Source organism: Folsomia candida, unplaced genomic scaffold (genome assembly GCF_002217175.1).
Source record: "Folsomia candida strain VU population unplaced genomic scaffold, ASM221717v1 Fcan01_Sc009, whole genome shotgun sequence".
Lineage (NCBI taxonomy): Eukaryota > Metazoa > Arthropoda > Collembola > Entomobryomorpha > Isotomidae > Folsomia > Folsomia candida.
In genome coordinates, this window is record NW_019091201.1 from 3,403,555 (window position 1) to 3,418,968 (window position 15,414).

The following is a 15,414-nucleotide window of genomic DNA, read 5'->3' on the forward strand; positions in this document are numbered from 1 at the left end:
ACCAAAAAGTTTCCCCTTCATCTGGTCAATTTTCCTCTCAATCATCCAACTGGTCGTATTTGCCCTTTGGTACCGCTTTTTTGCCTCGCAGATATTCACCATTCTCAAAATTAAGCGAGCCACGGAGAAATTTGCGCTCGGAATGTCTGGACTTTTAACAACTTACATGATCTTTGGGAGACGGGCGTATGGTCTAATTTTCTATAAACAGCCACTGAAATTTTGGTCTGAATTCGTCAGTTCCTTGAAAAAAATTGAAGGACCGGCAGGAACAGAAAGCATTTTCAAGTCCTCGATATTCATCAGGATCAAGCTATCCATCAGCCGAACGGTGACCGTAAATTGCATGGCTACGTCAATCTTTGCTCTATATTTTGTATCAACTTTTGCCTTCAGTCATGCAGCAGAATTGGAAAAACCAGGGGGTCACCTATTATTTTTTGTACATATGATAGTTTCCACGATGTGGAATGTTTATCAATGTCTCCACTTTTTTATGACGGCTTGGACGACATTCCCCCTAAAAATTGTGCAAGGATTGTTGGAAACTCTGAAAGGAGAATTGGACCAGGAACTGAGTGAAACAAAGCTGAAAAAATCGCCTCAGTTGAGACAAACTTGGATTCAAGATTATCGAAAAATTAGTGAAATTCTCAAATTGTATACGCGTCACTTTGAGAAAAGCTTGATTAGCGAAATAGCTTACAACTCGGTGCAGATATTGTGTCAATGCTTTTCTGGATTTTCGTGGATTTTATCGGGCATGATTTCGCCAACAATTTCTCGGAGTATTCCGGTCATGCTGGGTCTAAGGACACTTTATCAATTGTCTAATGAAGCTGAAAATGTGAGCGTCTTGCATGGAGAAATCTATGAAAGGTTGTGTCGTATCGAGGTGGATTTGGACAATGAGGAAATGAGACTGATGGTAATTTAATTTAGATAATCCGAAAATCACGTAAGTTTCCGTGTCTCAATTTTTTTTGAATTTTCTTGTAGGTGAAATCTTTATTGAGGGAAATGACGCTTGATCATCTCGCTGTGGAACCCGGTATGAAAAAGATCGATGCTGGATTTCATAAAAAATAAAATGTACTTGCATTTTAAATTATTTTTAGGAAAATTTTTCACTATGAACCGGAAACTGATTACTTCTGTGAGTTCTAAAAATCTAAAAATCTATGAGATAAATTCATATGTTAAATTCTTGTTCCCAATTTAATTTCTGCGAATTTTATTTCCAGATTTGGTCAACAATTATAACTTTCATGGTTATCCTTATCCAATTCCGGGATGGGGAAGGATCGTCTTGAAGCAACTCATGCATAATACTTTCAGCTTGCAAAATTCCACTTTCCTAAATACATTGCTTTACATATACATAAATATTCAGTTAGTGCATGAATGGAGCTTCATTTGCTCCTTAACTTTTCAAATGTTTAGCTGTCATGCACATCTTACATCTCTAAACATTAAACACATTAAGTGTGTACCTTATTACTATGCGTATAATAATATTGCAAGGTAAACATCCGTTGCATTATTAATATAAAGTTTAAGGCAAGTCATGTCAAATACTTACTAGTAGTTCGACAGCCTGTAAATTCGCAAGTCATAACATAATAATATTTAGCATTCTTCACCACCACCACTTGAAATATTTACGAGGACAATTTCTTAAACAATTCACCAACCAACCAATAATGTTTAACAAACACTTTAATAATATTTAAGCGGTTTTCAATAACTATCCAATAAAATGACACACAATCGCATCGACTAAACGATTTAGCTTCATATGCATGTACATTCGCTTTGCTTTACATGCACCTTCCCAAAACCAGGCTCAGAGCACTCATTTTGCACGGCTACATACATTTGCATTTCGGAATGGCACGTAGTTTAGTTTGTTGAGTTACATATATGGCGTGGCCAGAGTAAGCATTGTTAGTTTTTTATTGCATGTCGTGCCTGCGATTGTGGTCTCCCCGATCATCTCGAGTTTATAACATGTCGAGTGTTTTGTGCACGTAAATTTTGGCGTTTGTTATGCATTCCGTCCCCCTAAGAGACAGCGCCGTAGCATAAATTGAAACCTTGTATGTACATAATTTCTCTTTGTTTCCTCCTCCAGTTTTGTCAATTTTCTAACTTGGCCGAGAACTGTTAATTAGTCAAATTATCCGTTATGCTAATTGGTGCACAAGGTCCTCCCACGCAAAACTTAACATTTATGTATGCATTTCGCCACAAAATTTAAACATGCTAATTGCTTACACATCACCCACCAGTGACTGAATGATAATGAGATTTGTCTGACTCATTTTTGTTGATCATCTCATTTAGCAGATGCAGTTTTTAAACACTTTATCCTCGTCTCATCTCATCACTTCACCTGTTCCTCCAGACCAATCGAATCTGTGTACACACACAAATTCATTATTCACCTTGATCATTACATGTTTAAACCTAGGCTCAAATTTCCATTCATTTCATTATTATGTCAATCTGGATAAATTCTGCTTCCTTTCTTTCGCCCATCAAATCCACAACGCACGGCATAAATATTCATGACCCTCTCGACGATCATCCTGCTTGGCTTTTCCGTTCTCCTTATACTTAGCAATAATTTATTTAATGCTCTGGTGCCAATTTGCACTTCTGGACTGAAATATGAAGATTGGAGAATGAATGACTACGGCCCACTCGCAATACGCAACCAAACCAAACCACCAAACTTTTTAGCCAAGTGATGCTTCTGCCTCTGCTCATTGTTGAATTGATTCGCAGAAAATGGCATACTAAAAGTATTAGCATACTTCATCCTATGCTTATTATTGCGACGATGGCACGACCACCACCAGAAACGCTTAGCTTATTGCCTTATTGCACCTTTAAATCAACTCATTACTTGGTTTGGTTGGTGGGGTAAGGTTCGCCCGGAGGCAGTGGAGGTACAATAATATTTGCGCTCTTCTCTAGTGCTACGTACCTTAAAGAAGCAAAGTTTAGTGGTTTGGTTTCTGCACCTGTGCTACATTGCACTCTGGTAGTGCTAAGTTTTTTTTAGGGAATATTTGCAAAATGCGACAATTTGCGACATAATTTTCGTAACTGTGTATAGATTTTAAAGTTATATAATGGGTTGACAAGTTTAGTTTCCTGAATAATGGGAACATTCAGTGGACTCACATTTTTGAAGAGAGGGTGCACCAGGAAATTGACACTATTGCCATCAATTTTATTAGTGGGGGTTGTTTCGAGCTTATTATTTCCACGGCCAGGATTTGCTCATTTGAATTTGAGCAAGCAATGTGGCGAGCTGACTTGTCCAGGTATACATATTTGAAGTCATTAAATTAAGTATTTATTTGTTTAGTGGGGCAAAAAAGAAAGTGAAACATGAGAGAAAACTGATGGAATGATTTTTCCTGGCTCTTATTACAGCGAACGAGTATTGCAGAGAATTCGATCACACTTGCAGCCCTTGTACAAGCATTTGTAAAGAAGGAAGTAACAATTTTAGTAAAGACACGTGCGAATCTGGATGCCAAGGTATAGCAAAAAATTGCAAATTCTCAATTTGCTGATATGAGTACCGTGCAGAATCTGTACGGAAAATTTTGCAAATTTTTCATGACGAAATAATTCGGCTTCATGAAAAATTTCGTACATATTTTGCGAAATAACATTGCAAAAATGTTCATTCTTTAAATAATTTATGCAGATTATCTTCACGATGAACGATACATCCGGATCCAAAATAATTCTGGCGGAGAAGATATCGCATCCCTTTACCGTTCGCTACAGAGGGACATCTTCGTCCTAAAAGTCCTCGTTGGAGTTTGTCTAGTCGTCATTGCTCTAATTCTTGCCGCGTTTATCGCGTCCGTCACCTACTTTTGGCGATCCGTTCATCCCAACGGTGGTTCTACTAGTTCAAAATCTGGTAGTGGAAGTGGAGATGCTCAAAAGAACAAACCAGAGAATAAAAACGACGAGAAAAAGAAGGCGATGGAACTTCCAGTGATTTATGATAACAAGGTATTTAAAAAATCTAAATAAAATTCTGGATAAGAAACTACATAATATTTTAAAATTTCCAGTATGGTATCTGCCACTCTCCTGGATCGCCTCGTCGACGTGGGGGCGCTGTAGAGCAGAATGTTGATACGGGTTCTCAACGTCAAAGTCCCTCCAAAGTTTCCGAAACGGAGACGATGAACTCGGTAAATAGTGCAAAGAGTAACGGAGCAAGGACAATGTCCACTTTGGTCAACTCGAGTGGAACCACCACCCCCAACGGGATCAATAACAATCGATTCCGCAGAGAACCATCAGAGTCCACGATACCGGAATATATCGCGTGCGGCAGTGACAATGCATCCTTATCGCCTGCGCATGGGCAGGGAATTTATACCCATCACGTTTAAAGTATTTGAAATCTAATGTATCATAAAAATTTTAGGGAGAAGTCAACAACCTTAAATTTTGTATGGTATTGATAAGTTGATAAGCGATAATCATATGATAAGTGATACCATCCATGTAGAGCTAAAGTAGTTTTGAGCTATTTTAAAAATCAAGGACTTGAACTGAGTTGGGGAGTAAAAGTAGTTATCACGCAGATAAGATTAATATTTCGTTGCAATTTTCCAACTGCTATTTTTTAGACTTGTTGTATGTTACAATGTATGTAGAAACTATGTAAGGAAAAGTATATAGGTTATCTACGTACGTTACGAGACCACGAGTACGAAGGGTATGCCCCGAGTCTCGGTCAATCACTTGGTGTCTATGCAATTATTAAACCCAAAATACCTGTACTAATTCCTGTGCATGATTGGGTTAGATATATTCATACTGAGTTACAAATTAATTAATTAGTAAATGTTACAAATAATATGTATATTATGCCGTTTATGTCTGTGATGATGGGAATAAAAAATAATATATTTAAAAAATTTTCTAAAAAATGTGTAACAATTTAAGAACTAATAATTTTGACGGGCAAGGTCTGGATTAAATTGTGAATTATACTTTTGTTTGACTCGTGTTCCTGTCGTGAACCCTCCATCTCGTTCTGCTTCTGCGATTGCGGCTTTCTCCTTCTCCAGCTCTTCCGGAGGTTTTTCGCCACGTAATTTCGCCATCAATTGTTCCGTCCGTCGACGCTCTTCACGCTCCCGTTGAAGTCTTTCGGCTCGCAACTTTTCCAAGTTGATACGTTTTATTTCGTCTTCTGAGGTCTCTTCTTCACCAGATGATGATGAGGACGAAGATTTTAATTTTGTTGAGCTTGATGAATGCTTTCTTTTATGTTTCTTATCTTTATGGTGCGATTTGTGTTTAGACTTTTTTGACGACTTCTTCTTAGATTTGTCAGTCTTGTGTTTTTTTGATTTCTTGCTATGCGAGGATGTTGGTGGTGGTGACGGGGATCTCTTGCGTTTAAGGGCTTTGGTTTTCTTGTTGATTTGTTCCAACTTTTGGGCAACGCCTGGCGTTTTTAAGTATTTCCTAATATCGCTGAGTGGGTCTTGGAAACTTTTAAATTTTGCTAATTTAAGTTCGTCAGGAGTGAGATCACAATTCTTGCTGGTGGTTCCTTGGAGGAATCCGCTGTTCTCGAAATTTTTGATTTTTTCAAAAGTTTCCTTCACTTTGGGCTCAGACGCAGTTCCTCTCTCAATGTTGGCGTACCAGGGACGAGTTTTACTGGATTCGTGTGAATCTTGACCTAAATATAAAAACACGTTATACTTTCAGTAATTCAGAATATTTAGAAATATTAATTTAGTGAATATTCCTTACCTAAATAGACTAGATAACCAATCTTCTTCTCATAATCTTCCTGCTCTTGTTTCTTTTCTGCTTCTGCCTCCTTATTCACCCCTCCTTGACGTCGGCCCTCTTCCACGTCGACGAAAAAGTTTACGTGTCCATCACTTTGGACGATGTCGTTAACGGGGGCGAGTGTTATTGAGCGATCTTCCGTACTTGTCGCAATTGGCGCAGCTTCCGATGCGGACGTTAATCGTTCACTTGCACGTTGTCGTAAAAGTGCTGTTCTCGCTTCTTGACCGGCAAGGGCAATCTTTCGCTGACGTTCTTTTTCTTCTTCGGCCGCCTGTGCTTCGTCCTTCCGGACACGGGCAATGTTCTTCTTCGTGCGAACATGCCAACTTTTATGGGGAAGAATATTCATTATTGTATGTTCTCTAGAGGGGGAATTTAAGTAAATGAAATTATGTAATTATCAATTTCCGTAATTTCTAATATATTTTTGAATGTTTTTAGAAAATTATGAAATTACCAATGCAATTAAAAATTCTTAAAAAACATGGTTCGCTCGACACAGTTTACGATTTACGATTGTCAACAAGAGTACATTTTGCCACATTCCGCTCGTCTCATTTTATTTTTGTCTCATTTTCGTCAAATCAAGTCAGTCAAGTTAGTGATGTCTCAATTTCGTCTCAATTTTCTCAATTTACACCAATTTAATCTCGTCTCACTTTTCTCAGGATCAGATTTATGACATTTTTCGAATAAAAAACTCTGCAGTCAGTAATAAAATGATATTTATTTCACAATGTTGTCTAAAAAATGGTATTTTTACTTTGAACATAATTCAGTCAAATTCATATCTAAGATGACATACATAATTTACTAAATTTATTATTTTTCAGTTCATACGATTTAAAAGTACTTTTGAACAATTGAAACTTAAACGCCTTGAGGGATAACTTTGTCCTCACCGACCACAGGCGGGGTCGGAGGCTTTGTTACCACGTCCTTCCGGGGGCAACACTGATAACTGAGGAAGATTCCTTCACACGGCATCTCGTCGTTCTCATTTTGCTCCTCCGTCTCTGGAGGACACTTTAGGTCATAGGTCAACGGACTTTTGCAAAGCGTCCAATAACACCCCTCTTCTTTGACGGGACGGTGCGAAACTTTAGCTGAAAATTGGAATAAAAATTCATAAATATTTTTCGAAATTATTATTAAACTTATTATCATATGTATGAAAATACTTGTGGAACTGGGGGCAGCAGTGGTCGTGGTCGCGGTTGTGGTACTTGCAGTTTCATTTTTAGCAGAGGACAGGGCGATGCAAACTGATATTACAGCCAAAATTGTAAGGAATTTCCTAAAGATTTCCATATTTTCGGATTGCTTGAACTAATTCACAGAAATATTGACACAAATGACACTGTTGATAACTCGTGTTATTTCGATTGACTGCGAAGAAACTGTTTGTGCAACGTGGACGTTGGCGAATCTACGAGGTTTCACGCAACTTCATTGCGCCTTTTATGGAGTCCTATATAGCTTGGCTTGAATGTGTGGGCACTGTAAAAGCGTCTAGAAGGTTAGTTTTAGGTGATGGTGATGATGGTCACCTTTTGGAGAATAATATTGCAACTTATAGGATGGATGCAATTCATGATAAATAATGCATGCATGTCGAACCTTGACTTCGTTTAAGGATCTAATTGCAATAAGGACAATCTATTTTAGTCGATGATGCAGTATTTACATACGCAGCAAACAATATTTACAACCTTATGGAAAATTCCGCTTGCTTACTTTTCAACGTTTATTTTTTTTAATAAAGAAGTGGCGACAATGTCATATTGTAAAATTATAAAAGAACAAAACATGTAAAGAAGATGACAAGCATTTGTATATTAACACTTGTACGAGAAGAATTCATGGTTATTTTACGATAAGTGTCGTTGTTGAAATATTGAATTAATTAATGGTTAACATTGACATTGACATAGGCACTGTTGTCCCTCTGGGGATGTTTTGGGTCTGGGGCAGAGTAGCCGTAGGAGTAGCTGTATCTATTAAATTATTATGTGTCGATTAGATTTTCATAAAAATATATTTTGTTCAAAATTTCCAAAATTTTTATTTGTCCAACCTTGAACTTGGGGGGACGAGGAGGACGCCACTAGAGCGGACAGCGACGGATGGTGGTGGATGAGGGACAACGACTGTGGCAGGTCGTGGGGCCTCATAAACGTAACCACCCCCGTACGTTGGTGGCTGGTGAACGGGAACGGCTACCCTTTCGACAACCCTTTCCACCTGAGTGGGGGCCCTTACGACGGATTGCGTGTGGTGATGAACTTCTCGGACGACTTCGGGTTGACCTAAGTACATATTTTATTCAAGAGTGATGTAATATCTTGAGCAAAACTATGTCTTAAAAATACTACTACCTCCAACAAAAGCAGACGCTTTCGGCTCAACGAGAACGGATCCACCAGGGCCTGCAAGTTTACGTTTTTATAGAAATTTTAACCTCATAAAAGTGTATCGTCACCTCGTTTCTGATACAACAACGTACCTACGATCGCAGTCGTGTGCGGGTTTGCAATCGCGACATCACCCGAACCCGAGGACGCCGATCGAAAATACTTATTGGCCCCAGATGTTCTTGCATGCGCTTCGGGACGAACGATTGCTTGGCCTCCTGGACCAACGATGGCAGTGACGGAGGGAGAAGCAGCGGCCACATCTCCTCCGTGAGTATTCACATTGATGTCGCTTGTCCCACTTCCGCCCCCACTTCGAACGGATGGTCCACCTCCCCAAGTGTTCACGTTAATGTCACCTCCACCCGATCTGTATCCGACGCCGACACCTCCGTTGACGTTGACAGAGTTGTGACCAGTGGTGGGTGGTGCTAAGTAATTAATTAGTTATTTAATTTTATTTAATTAGTTATTAACAAATTTCCCATCTTGTAAATGTCTTGATAATGAATAGCAGATAGCATTCGAAATATTGACAAAATAAAGCAAAACTTTTTCTTCGACTTTTCCACTTAACTCCGTGTAATCCAATTATTAATTAGTTATTTTTGATGACAAGTGACCGTATTTGGTTCGACTTACCAAGCACCACGGATGGACCAGGTCGAGGGACGACAACTTCTCGCACTCCTGGAACGACAATTTCTCGGACGACATTGCTTGGAACGACGGTTCTTGTATGGACAGCACCGAGACGTTCCTTGTAAAGAACTTCGGTCTTTGGGCGATACCCTGCACGCAAATTGACCATATTATGACCACTAAAATATTTTCCTCCTCTTCCTACTGACCATCTTTATCCGCAAAGTAATGAACTTTCACTGGAACTCCGTCCGGTCTCACGAACAAACTTTCTCCTTCGATAGAACCATCGGCCAAGCGTCTCTCGGCGACGTAACGGTGCTCCCCAGTGTAGGCATATCTACAATAAATATCCAAATCTCAACTTTCCCCTCTCAGAAATCAATTTATTCCTCCATACATATACCACACACCTGCAGAAATTGGACTTTGTAAACTCATCACGCAATATCAATCAGACTTAATCACATAATTGGCACAAACCAGTCGGAGTTCCCTACCGTTACAAAATTGTCCATAATACGGATCTCTCATCTCATCGGTTGCAAAAAGAATCTCATGAGATGCATGTTTTCATGCCTCTTCAATTATCATCCCGACATGAATGATGCAAGTCCAACTTTCCTGCTGCACTCTGCTCACTTGTTTTGTTTGTTGGCAAATATTACAGCAACGCTACAAGTTTGGGTAACAATATGAAACACAATATGCAATCCATGACATATTGGACATAACTACAACGCCAAGTTCAAGTTGAATGAACCGACAAGCAAAATTACTAAATGGTTCGGTCTCCTCGGTGTTTATGCATGCATGCAGATTAAGAATTGTAGTATTGACTGACTTTGGCCGTGCCTTATTGAGACTTGTTTTTTCCTCGAGGAGAAGCTAGAGGATCGGGTTGGTGAGATTATGGTAATTTTAATAAATGTGCAGATAGATACGTATGCGATTTAATCTACTATAGCGAAATTTTTCTGGTAAAAAAAGATATCTAATTTGCATTTTACAGTTTATTCTCAACAAAAACTTACTTGTACGTCCCATCCGACAAGACTTCAGAGTAATGATCACCCGAAACGGAGGGAAGGGCGCGACGTGGCGTTCTCTTGTTCCCTTGAGGGGTCTCTTCTTCAAGGCATGCTGACAACGAGGCAGATGCGACGAGAAGAAGCACCTAGAAATTAATTAGTTAATTAATTAATTACCATCATTATAATTAACTAGTTTAATTATCTATAAATAATAATTCGTAGATATTTACATACCACCAAATATTTCGGGAACTTTATCATCTTCCTTCCTCCTGTGTGTATAAAAGAATTAAAGAAACGAGGTACGAATGATCTTCGCTAGACCACGATTCAACAAAGACTGGATGAATCTGCAGACTTCAAAGTGTAAACTTTAAAAAAGTTACTGCCTGGGTGGATTGTGGACCAACACAAACCACCAAACCATCGGGTCTTCGCAATTCTTGCACTTAAGGAATACATACCTGCCATTGTTAAAATTTTTCCAATTCATAAATTCACGACAGAGTATTATAAAGAAAACGCGTAATACATACTTGCATATCACAATAAATAATGAGACAATGCAATTTTATGTACGTATCATCTTCTCATCGACATATCTGGACGAAACCTTGTTAACTTTTAATGGACATAGACAACAAATAAGTCAATGCATAGACACACACGGATGATGAGATGAAGCTTTTGCAAACCAGATTGGCTCTCCATAATTATAGTGCGGATTCCATTAACTTGCATAATTCACATTTTAGGTCGCCTCAATTGACGGGAATTGATATCAGACTTGGCGAAGCGGTTGGGTGGGGGCTCTTGTAAAGGTGAGGAACGCCTATTCTCCCATTTTTTTGCACCCTTCTCGTAAATGATAAGACGCCCAGTTGGTGATCGTCGTGTGTCATCCTCCTCATGTCAAATACGGAATGCTTGACATAGTTTGCCCACGGTTTTTGGAGTAAAATAATGAGAATTTAATTGTTCTGGACTATTTTGATGAGAGGATATTGATTAAATTTAGAATAATTTTTGACAGAGTTTTTGTAATTTGAATTAATTTTGGATTAATTTAATCAATCAATGTGGAACTTGTTTATCTCGTATTTAATTTAGAAAATTATACCATTCGCTGGTTTCTGGATAAGATTCACTAAATTTCATGTCAACGCCTGGTTGGTGGGCTGCTCCACAATACTTATTAATCCTGGTCATCAATATCCGCATTATTGTACCTGATTTGGATGTGGGTCGGTTTTTTGTTGCTAAATTTGTGTGATTGAATCTGTCTCAATTTTATGGCCCACCAATGACCAATCTCTCCCCCGGACAAACAAGACAAGATTAAGAGAAAAATAAGTTGACTTGGTCAAGGGAAAAAACGAACTTGTAGAAGAATTTTCAAGGTGAGCTGAATAATCGGTCGTGGGCGTAAGAAGGCTCCAATCGATACTGCATGCGTGTACCACGCCATATGCCATATGCACATCCATAAAAAGTTCTCATAATGCAAAAGACCATCACAATAATTATAATTTTTTAATGGGCAATAAATTTGGGGCAAATGATCATTAAATTGGGTATATTTAAAGATTTATTCGTTTTCATCCTCATTTACTTTCATCTTCATCTTCTTCAAGACACAAACAAATATATATTTGGACATATTCGTGGTCTTTTCAGGGTTGGGGATTGATAAGCAAAATAAAATATTAAAGTTTGAGTTAGGGAACAGTCTGGGCATCCTAGTGAGCGAGTTGACTTTTTCTCCTCGCCACTTACCAGTAATGTAAATGATTTTTGTCACTAAGACTTCTAATTTGCAGCTAATACAAAATGGATTGATTTCGTTTTGGTGGCAATAAATTCCCAAGTTTGTGCTTTACAATTGCCATGTTGCATAAATTCCATAATAAATCTCGGTGAAAAGTATTGGACTGAAACATGATATGAGTCCATGTTTCAGTTCAATACTTTTCTCTGAGATTTATTATGGAATTTATGCAACATGGCAATTGTAAAGCACAAACTTGGGAATTTATTGCCACCAAAACGAAATCAATCCATTTTGTATTAGCTGCAAATTAGAAGTTTTAGTCGAAATTTTTCTCCTTTTCTGGTTCGCGATGCCCCGTTTGGAGAGTGGGAACGGTCACTCTCAAAACCCAAAGCAACTTTTTACATGCAACTGCCTGTATTGTTTACATGAAAATCAGCTGCTCTCTTCGCCCCGCCCCCCCCTCATTAGCAAAAAATCTCTCGGCACACAAGGAGACGCAACCGTCGTCTCTGTCTTTTAGTTATGAGATTTTTTCAACGTATATGCCTTCTTAAAGCAATAAACAAGATAGTATAGTGACATTAATTGCACAATAGTGATTTTGAAGATTAACGAGTAAACTATACATTTTTATAAATTTACTGGTGCACGTTGCATTATACATAAGACATGCATACTTAAATAAATCAAAAGAACACATGAAATTTGAACTTTGTTTTTTTGGCAGTAGCATAGAAGCGAATACTAAAATATTACAAATGAGCAGTTGATTATTTATGTAAATCTCTAATAAATAATTCTGCTATAATTTATCTGCAGCGTCTTCAAACTGTTTGTCTGCATTGATCATTTGATATTTAGTCTGGCTTCGAATATCAATACCAACACCGGCCTGCGGTCTTGGTGGAGGAGGAACGGGTTTAGGCCTAATTCTTGAGAAAGACACTTGTTGATAATCCAATAAATTTGGTTCCGCATCTCGTGACCTCGTCCCCGGCTTCACTGCTTTAATTTGATCCGAAATTGATTTCGTCACTCTGTCCTTTATCGCATTATTCGGTTCGACAGAGACCAAATCCTTGAAAACTTTCTTTTCACGAGGCACATTTAGAATTTTTGTTGCCTGCAAATCATGAAGAAAATTATTATTAGCCAATAGTCTATTAATTTTATATGAAATGAATTGGACGAATTGAACAAAAATTGATAAATACTCACCCTGTCAAGAACAATCGGTTCAAATCTATCATCATGCAAAAAGATGCGTTCCATTTGGTCTGGCAATTGATTCAGATGATCCAGGGCTTTGGTTAACTCATTGGTAACTTTCAAGCTGGAGTGAAATGCTGGCTTTGAGAAGTCTCGACATTTCTCCTCTTTTTTGGTATCATCCTTCATGGAGGACAAGATTGCTCCAACGTTTATTTTAGAACCGTTTCTCCCTTTTTCTAAAGCGAATTGCTTCGCCCAGATTTGAACGGCTTGTTCGTAAAGTTCTTCTCCATAATCGACTTTCTTGACAGGAATCTGCACTCCAGTATCAAAATCCCACTTCATCGAGGTTTTTACTCGGCCTTGTGGTGGACCCCCGCAATCCGGTTGGGCTGAATAAGACTCGAAATAACCTCTGTTTGGAGGACCTCGAATGGATTTAACCGTAGAGCAGAAAGGAGGCGCAGATGGGGCACAAGGGTCATAGCAATCAGCATTATTATCTCTGGGTCTTGATCTTGTTCTCCTTCGAGAATTAGTGGACGATGTTGGCAATGAAGTTTGACTCTTGGACTTTGAATTTTGAAGATCTCTTGTAGTTCTCCTTGTCGATGTGTTTTGTTTCTGCAAAGAATGTGCAAAGAATATTAAAACAATGAGTTGTTACATTTGATAAATGGTTTACATTGTACCTGCTGTGCCGATTGTTTCTCTTTGACCGGTTGATAAGGAAAAGAGTAAGCACAAGGAATGTGTATATTGAGAATTCCATTGTCCATGCTGATAGAATTTACTCCATTCGTTGTCATCTTGGGAGTATTATTAGAGACGGGCTTCGGCGAAGGAACTTTTTCGAAATCATATTCACCCCCACAAATTGTATCAAACTGAGCAAACTTGCTATTATAATATTTTGTAGTTGTGGGTTTTTGAGCTGGTAACGACTTCGTGGTTGTGGGTTTTTGGACTGGTACCACTTTCTCGATCCCATCATCTTGAGAGACAAATGGCACGCTCTGAATTTTCTCCTGTAACCACTCCATCTGAAACTATTAAATACATACAAAATATTAAATTCGACTGATATTTTTGTAATATCGCTAAATTTAACCTTGATATCGTCAGAAAAATATGCGGATTTTACTTTAGCGTAGTACATCATATTGCGCTTATTTTGCTAAAACTGTTCTTTTACGCGTGTAGAAGTGGACACGTGTTTGAACCTCATTTCCTACAGACTGACCCTGAAGGTGGAAACTTTTGACCATCACAATGGAATGTCCCCATTGCTCTCGGAAACAGCAACTGGGTACCGTCAAGCAAAGCTATAATATAACGAACAATGAAAGTCGTTTTGTGTGTGACTGGACTGAAAAGTGCCACCGTTACGACTTTCTTTTTATTCCCTTTCTACCCGTGGTGTGAACTATGTTAAGTCGATATCGGGCAGAAATTTGGTAACTCTTTCTAGGGAAATAAGTCATTATCCTTTCACCGTCATGTGCCAAGTTCAGGAATTGCTAATATATGTAACGTTATCAATCAGATCTATACATAAGTCTTCAGGGTGAAAGTCGATGTTGGACAATTTGATCATTATTTTCCAGTGACATGCATGCTGTTTGCGGTCTTGGCACACAAAAAAATCTTATTGATTGCCACTGCCATGCAAAAAGAACAAATCGGTAACCGAATTTCTCGGTGAAACTTATTGATAACGACAACCTTCAGTTTGATTTAATGATAGCGCATGAAGCGTCAATTGTTCACGGACCGTAGTCCATAATTTATGTTTATAAACAATGAAATTTAATGAATCAACCCTCCCACCACCCACGTGCCCAATGTTATTTTCATGAATGCGAGCAAAAATCAAATAGAATTTCGCACTTGTTTATCCGATCAGAGTGAAAGTGACGTTGACAAGGCGTGTGAATAATGGTACAAAGGAAAATAATAGAGAAAGCACCCGTACAAATCTCACACCGACACCAACACACCTACTTTCACCAAATCTACAACTACGCAGAAGAAAGACGACCGTGGTGCAGGATTTTTATGAATGAAATGGAAAGATTGATCAATAAAATCCAGGAAAAAAGGATGGATATGGAATGGAAAATAAATGAGACGCACATAATAGACATAAACACAACAAAGAATGAGTTCTCGAAAAAAATGGAATATAACATAATTTCAATAATTACGAAACTACATTTTGAGGCTTTTGTAACATTTGTGAATTACCCGTGACTTTGAGTTCTCAGCCGTTTCAACTTGTTTCTGTCCGGCAGTAGTAATTTCTTCACTTGCAAATCTCAGGAATTATGTAAAATATTACGAATTATTAAAAAACAAATGTTCACACAATAAAATGAGGTGGTATAAACTTAAAGATAATTAAACAAAATTAAAAACGGTGAAAGTTTTTCATCAATTCGGGTAAAAAGTTTCCCTCGAGTTCAGTCCCGCTTCCAAT

At 38.3% G+C, this 15,414-nt stretch overlaps 5 protein-coding genes and 1 long non-coding RNA gene across 7 annotated transcripts; 1 reads left to right on the plus strand and 5 right to left on the minus strand.

Annotated features, from left to right (window-relative positions):
* The first annotated feature begins 132 nt into the window (after positions 1–132).
* Positions 133–4,922, plus strand: LOC110854199. 2 transcript variants are annotated; one of them, XR_004835533.1, is made up of 7 exons: positions 133–928; positions 1,000–1,051; positions 1,119–1,156; positions 1,245–3,335; positions 3,448–3,555; positions 3,728–4,044; positions 4,107–4,830. XR_004835533.1 is itself a non-coding variant. In XM_022102602.2 (4 exons), exons 1-4 carry the CDS (start codon positions 3,170–3,172, stop codon positions 4,431–4,433), a joined length of 918 nt encoding a protein of 305 aa, XP_021958294.1. In that variant the 5' UTR covers positions 2,716–3,169; the 3' UTR covers positions 4,434–4,922. The 2 variants fall into 2 exon arrangements, 1 of the variants encoding a protein (XP_021958294.1); XM_022102602.2 differs by lacking the exons at positions 133–928; positions 1,000–1,051; positions 1,119–1,156 and having other exon boundaries at positions 2,716–3,335; positions 4,107–4,922.
* A 10-nt stretch (positions 4,923–4,932) lies between these two features.
* LOC110854198 (leukocyte receptor cluster member 1 homolog) lies at positions 4,933–6,439 on the minus strand. Its single transcript, XM_022102601.2, has 3 exons — positions 6,317–6,439; positions 5,815–6,221; positions 4,933–5,740 (listed from the first exon to the last, which is right to left on the minus strand). The coding sequence occupies exons 2-3, from the start codon at positions 6,206–6,208 to the stop codon at positions 4,995–4,997; spliced, it is 1,140 nt and encodes a 379-aa protein (XP_021958293.1). The 5' UTR covers positions 6,209–6,221; positions 6,317–6,439; the 3' UTR covers positions 4,933–4,994.
* A 128-nt stretch (positions 6,440–6,567) lies between these two features.
* LOC110854249 lies at positions 6,568–7,313 on the minus strand. The gene is made up of 2 exons (XM_022102668.2): positions 7,041–7,313; positions 6,568–6,965 (listed from the first exon to the last, which is right to left on the minus strand). The coding sequence occupies exons 1-2, from the start codon at positions 7,168–7,170 to the stop codon at positions 6,730–6,732; spliced, it is 366 nt and encodes a 121-aa protein (XP_021958360.1). The 5' UTR covers positions 7,171–7,313; the 3' UTR covers positions 6,568–6,729.
* Positions 7,314–7,582: 269 nt separating this feature from the next.
* On the minus strand, positions 7,583–10,341 carry LOC110854047. The gene is made up of 8 exons (XM_022102442.2): positions 10,184–10,341; positions 9,950–10,092; positions 9,125–9,255; positions 8,916–9,065; positions 8,366–8,704; positions 8,238–8,288; positions 7,937–8,168; positions 7,583–7,856 (listed from the first exon to the last, which is right to left on the minus strand). Exons 1-8 carry the CDS (start codon positions 10,208–10,210, stop codon positions 7,766–7,768), a joined length of 1,164 nt encoding a protein of 387 aa, XP_021958134.1. The 5' UTR covers positions 10,211–10,341; the 3' UTR covers positions 7,583–7,765.
* Positions 10,342–11,514: 1,173 nt separating this feature from the next.
* Positions 11,515–12,051, minus strand: LOC118436596. The gene is made up of 2 exons (XR_004835581.1): positions 11,992–12,051; positions 11,515–11,769 (listed from the first exon to the last, which is right to left on the minus strand). It is a non-coding gene; the product is annotated as an uncharacterized LOC118436596 (long non-coding RNA).
* Positions 12,052–12,200: 149 nt separating this feature from the next.
* Positions 12,201–15,401, minus strand: LOC110854059. The gene is made up of 4 exons (XM_022102454.2): positions 15,183–15,401; positions 13,628–13,984; positions 12,942–13,559; positions 12,201–12,846 (listed from the first exon to the last, which is right to left on the minus strand). The coding sequence occupies exons 2-4, from the start codon at positions 13,976–13,978 to the stop codon at positions 12,526–12,528; spliced, it is 1,290 nt and encodes a 429-aa protein (XP_021958146.1). The 5' UTR covers positions 13,979–13,984; positions 15,183–15,401; the 3' UTR covers positions 12,201–12,525.
* Between the last annotated feature and the right edge of the window lie 13 nt (positions 15,402–15,414).

Bases quoted from the DNA above. Each gene is read 5' to 3' on its own strand.
- LOC110854199 (XM_022102602.2), top strand. From the start codon at position 3,170: ATGGGAACATTCAGTGGACTCACATTTTTGAAGAGAGGGTGCACCAGG. The intron at 3,336-3,447 runs GTATACATATTT...CTCTTATTACAG, and splicing joins TGGCGAGCTGACTTGTCCAG to CGAACGAGTATTGCAGAGAA. The intron at 4,045-4,106 runs GTATTTAAAAAA...TAAAATTTCCAG, and splicing joins CAGTGATTTATGATAACAAG to TATGGTATCTGCCACTCTCC.
- LOC110854198 (XM_022102601.2), bottom strand. From the start codon at position 6,208: ATGAATATTCTTCCCCATAAAAGTTGGCATGTTCGCACGAAGAAGAAC. The intron at 5,741-5,814 runs GTAAGGAATATT...TTTTATATTTAG, and splicing joins TGGTTATCTAGTCTATTTAG to GTCAAGATTCACACGAATCC.
- LOC110854249 (XM_022102668.2), bottom strand. From the start codon at position 7,170: ATGGAAATCTTTAGGAAATTCCTTACAATTTTGGCTGTAATATCAGTT. The intron at 6,966-7,040 runs GTATTTTCATAC...TCCAATTTTCAG, and splicing joins TGCTGCCCCCAGTTCCACAA to CTAAAGTTTCGCACCGTCCC.
- LOC110854047 (XM_022102442.2), bottom strand. From the start codon at position 10,210: ATGATAAAGTTCCCGAAATATTTGGTG. The intron at 9,066-9,124 runs GTCAGTAGGAAG...ATTTGCGTGCAG, and splicing joins TTACTTTGCGGATAAAGATG to GGTATCGCCCAAAGACCGAA. The intron at 8,169-8,237 runs GTAGTAGTATTT...ATATGTACTTAG, and splicing joins AGCGTCTGCTTTTGTTGGAG to GTCAACCCGAAGTCGTCCGA.
- LOC110854059 (XM_022102454.2), bottom strand. From the start codon at position 13,978: ATGGAGTGGTTACAGGAGAAAATTCAGAGCGTGCCATTTGTCTCTCAA. The intron at 13,560-13,627 runs GTACAATGTAAA...CATTCTTTGCAG, and splicing joins AGAAACAATCGGCACAGCAG to AAACAAAACACATCGACAAG. The intron at 12,847-12,941 runs GTGAGTATTTAT...CATGATTTGCAG, and splicing joins AACCGATTGTTCTTGACAGG to GCAACAAAAATTCTAAATGT.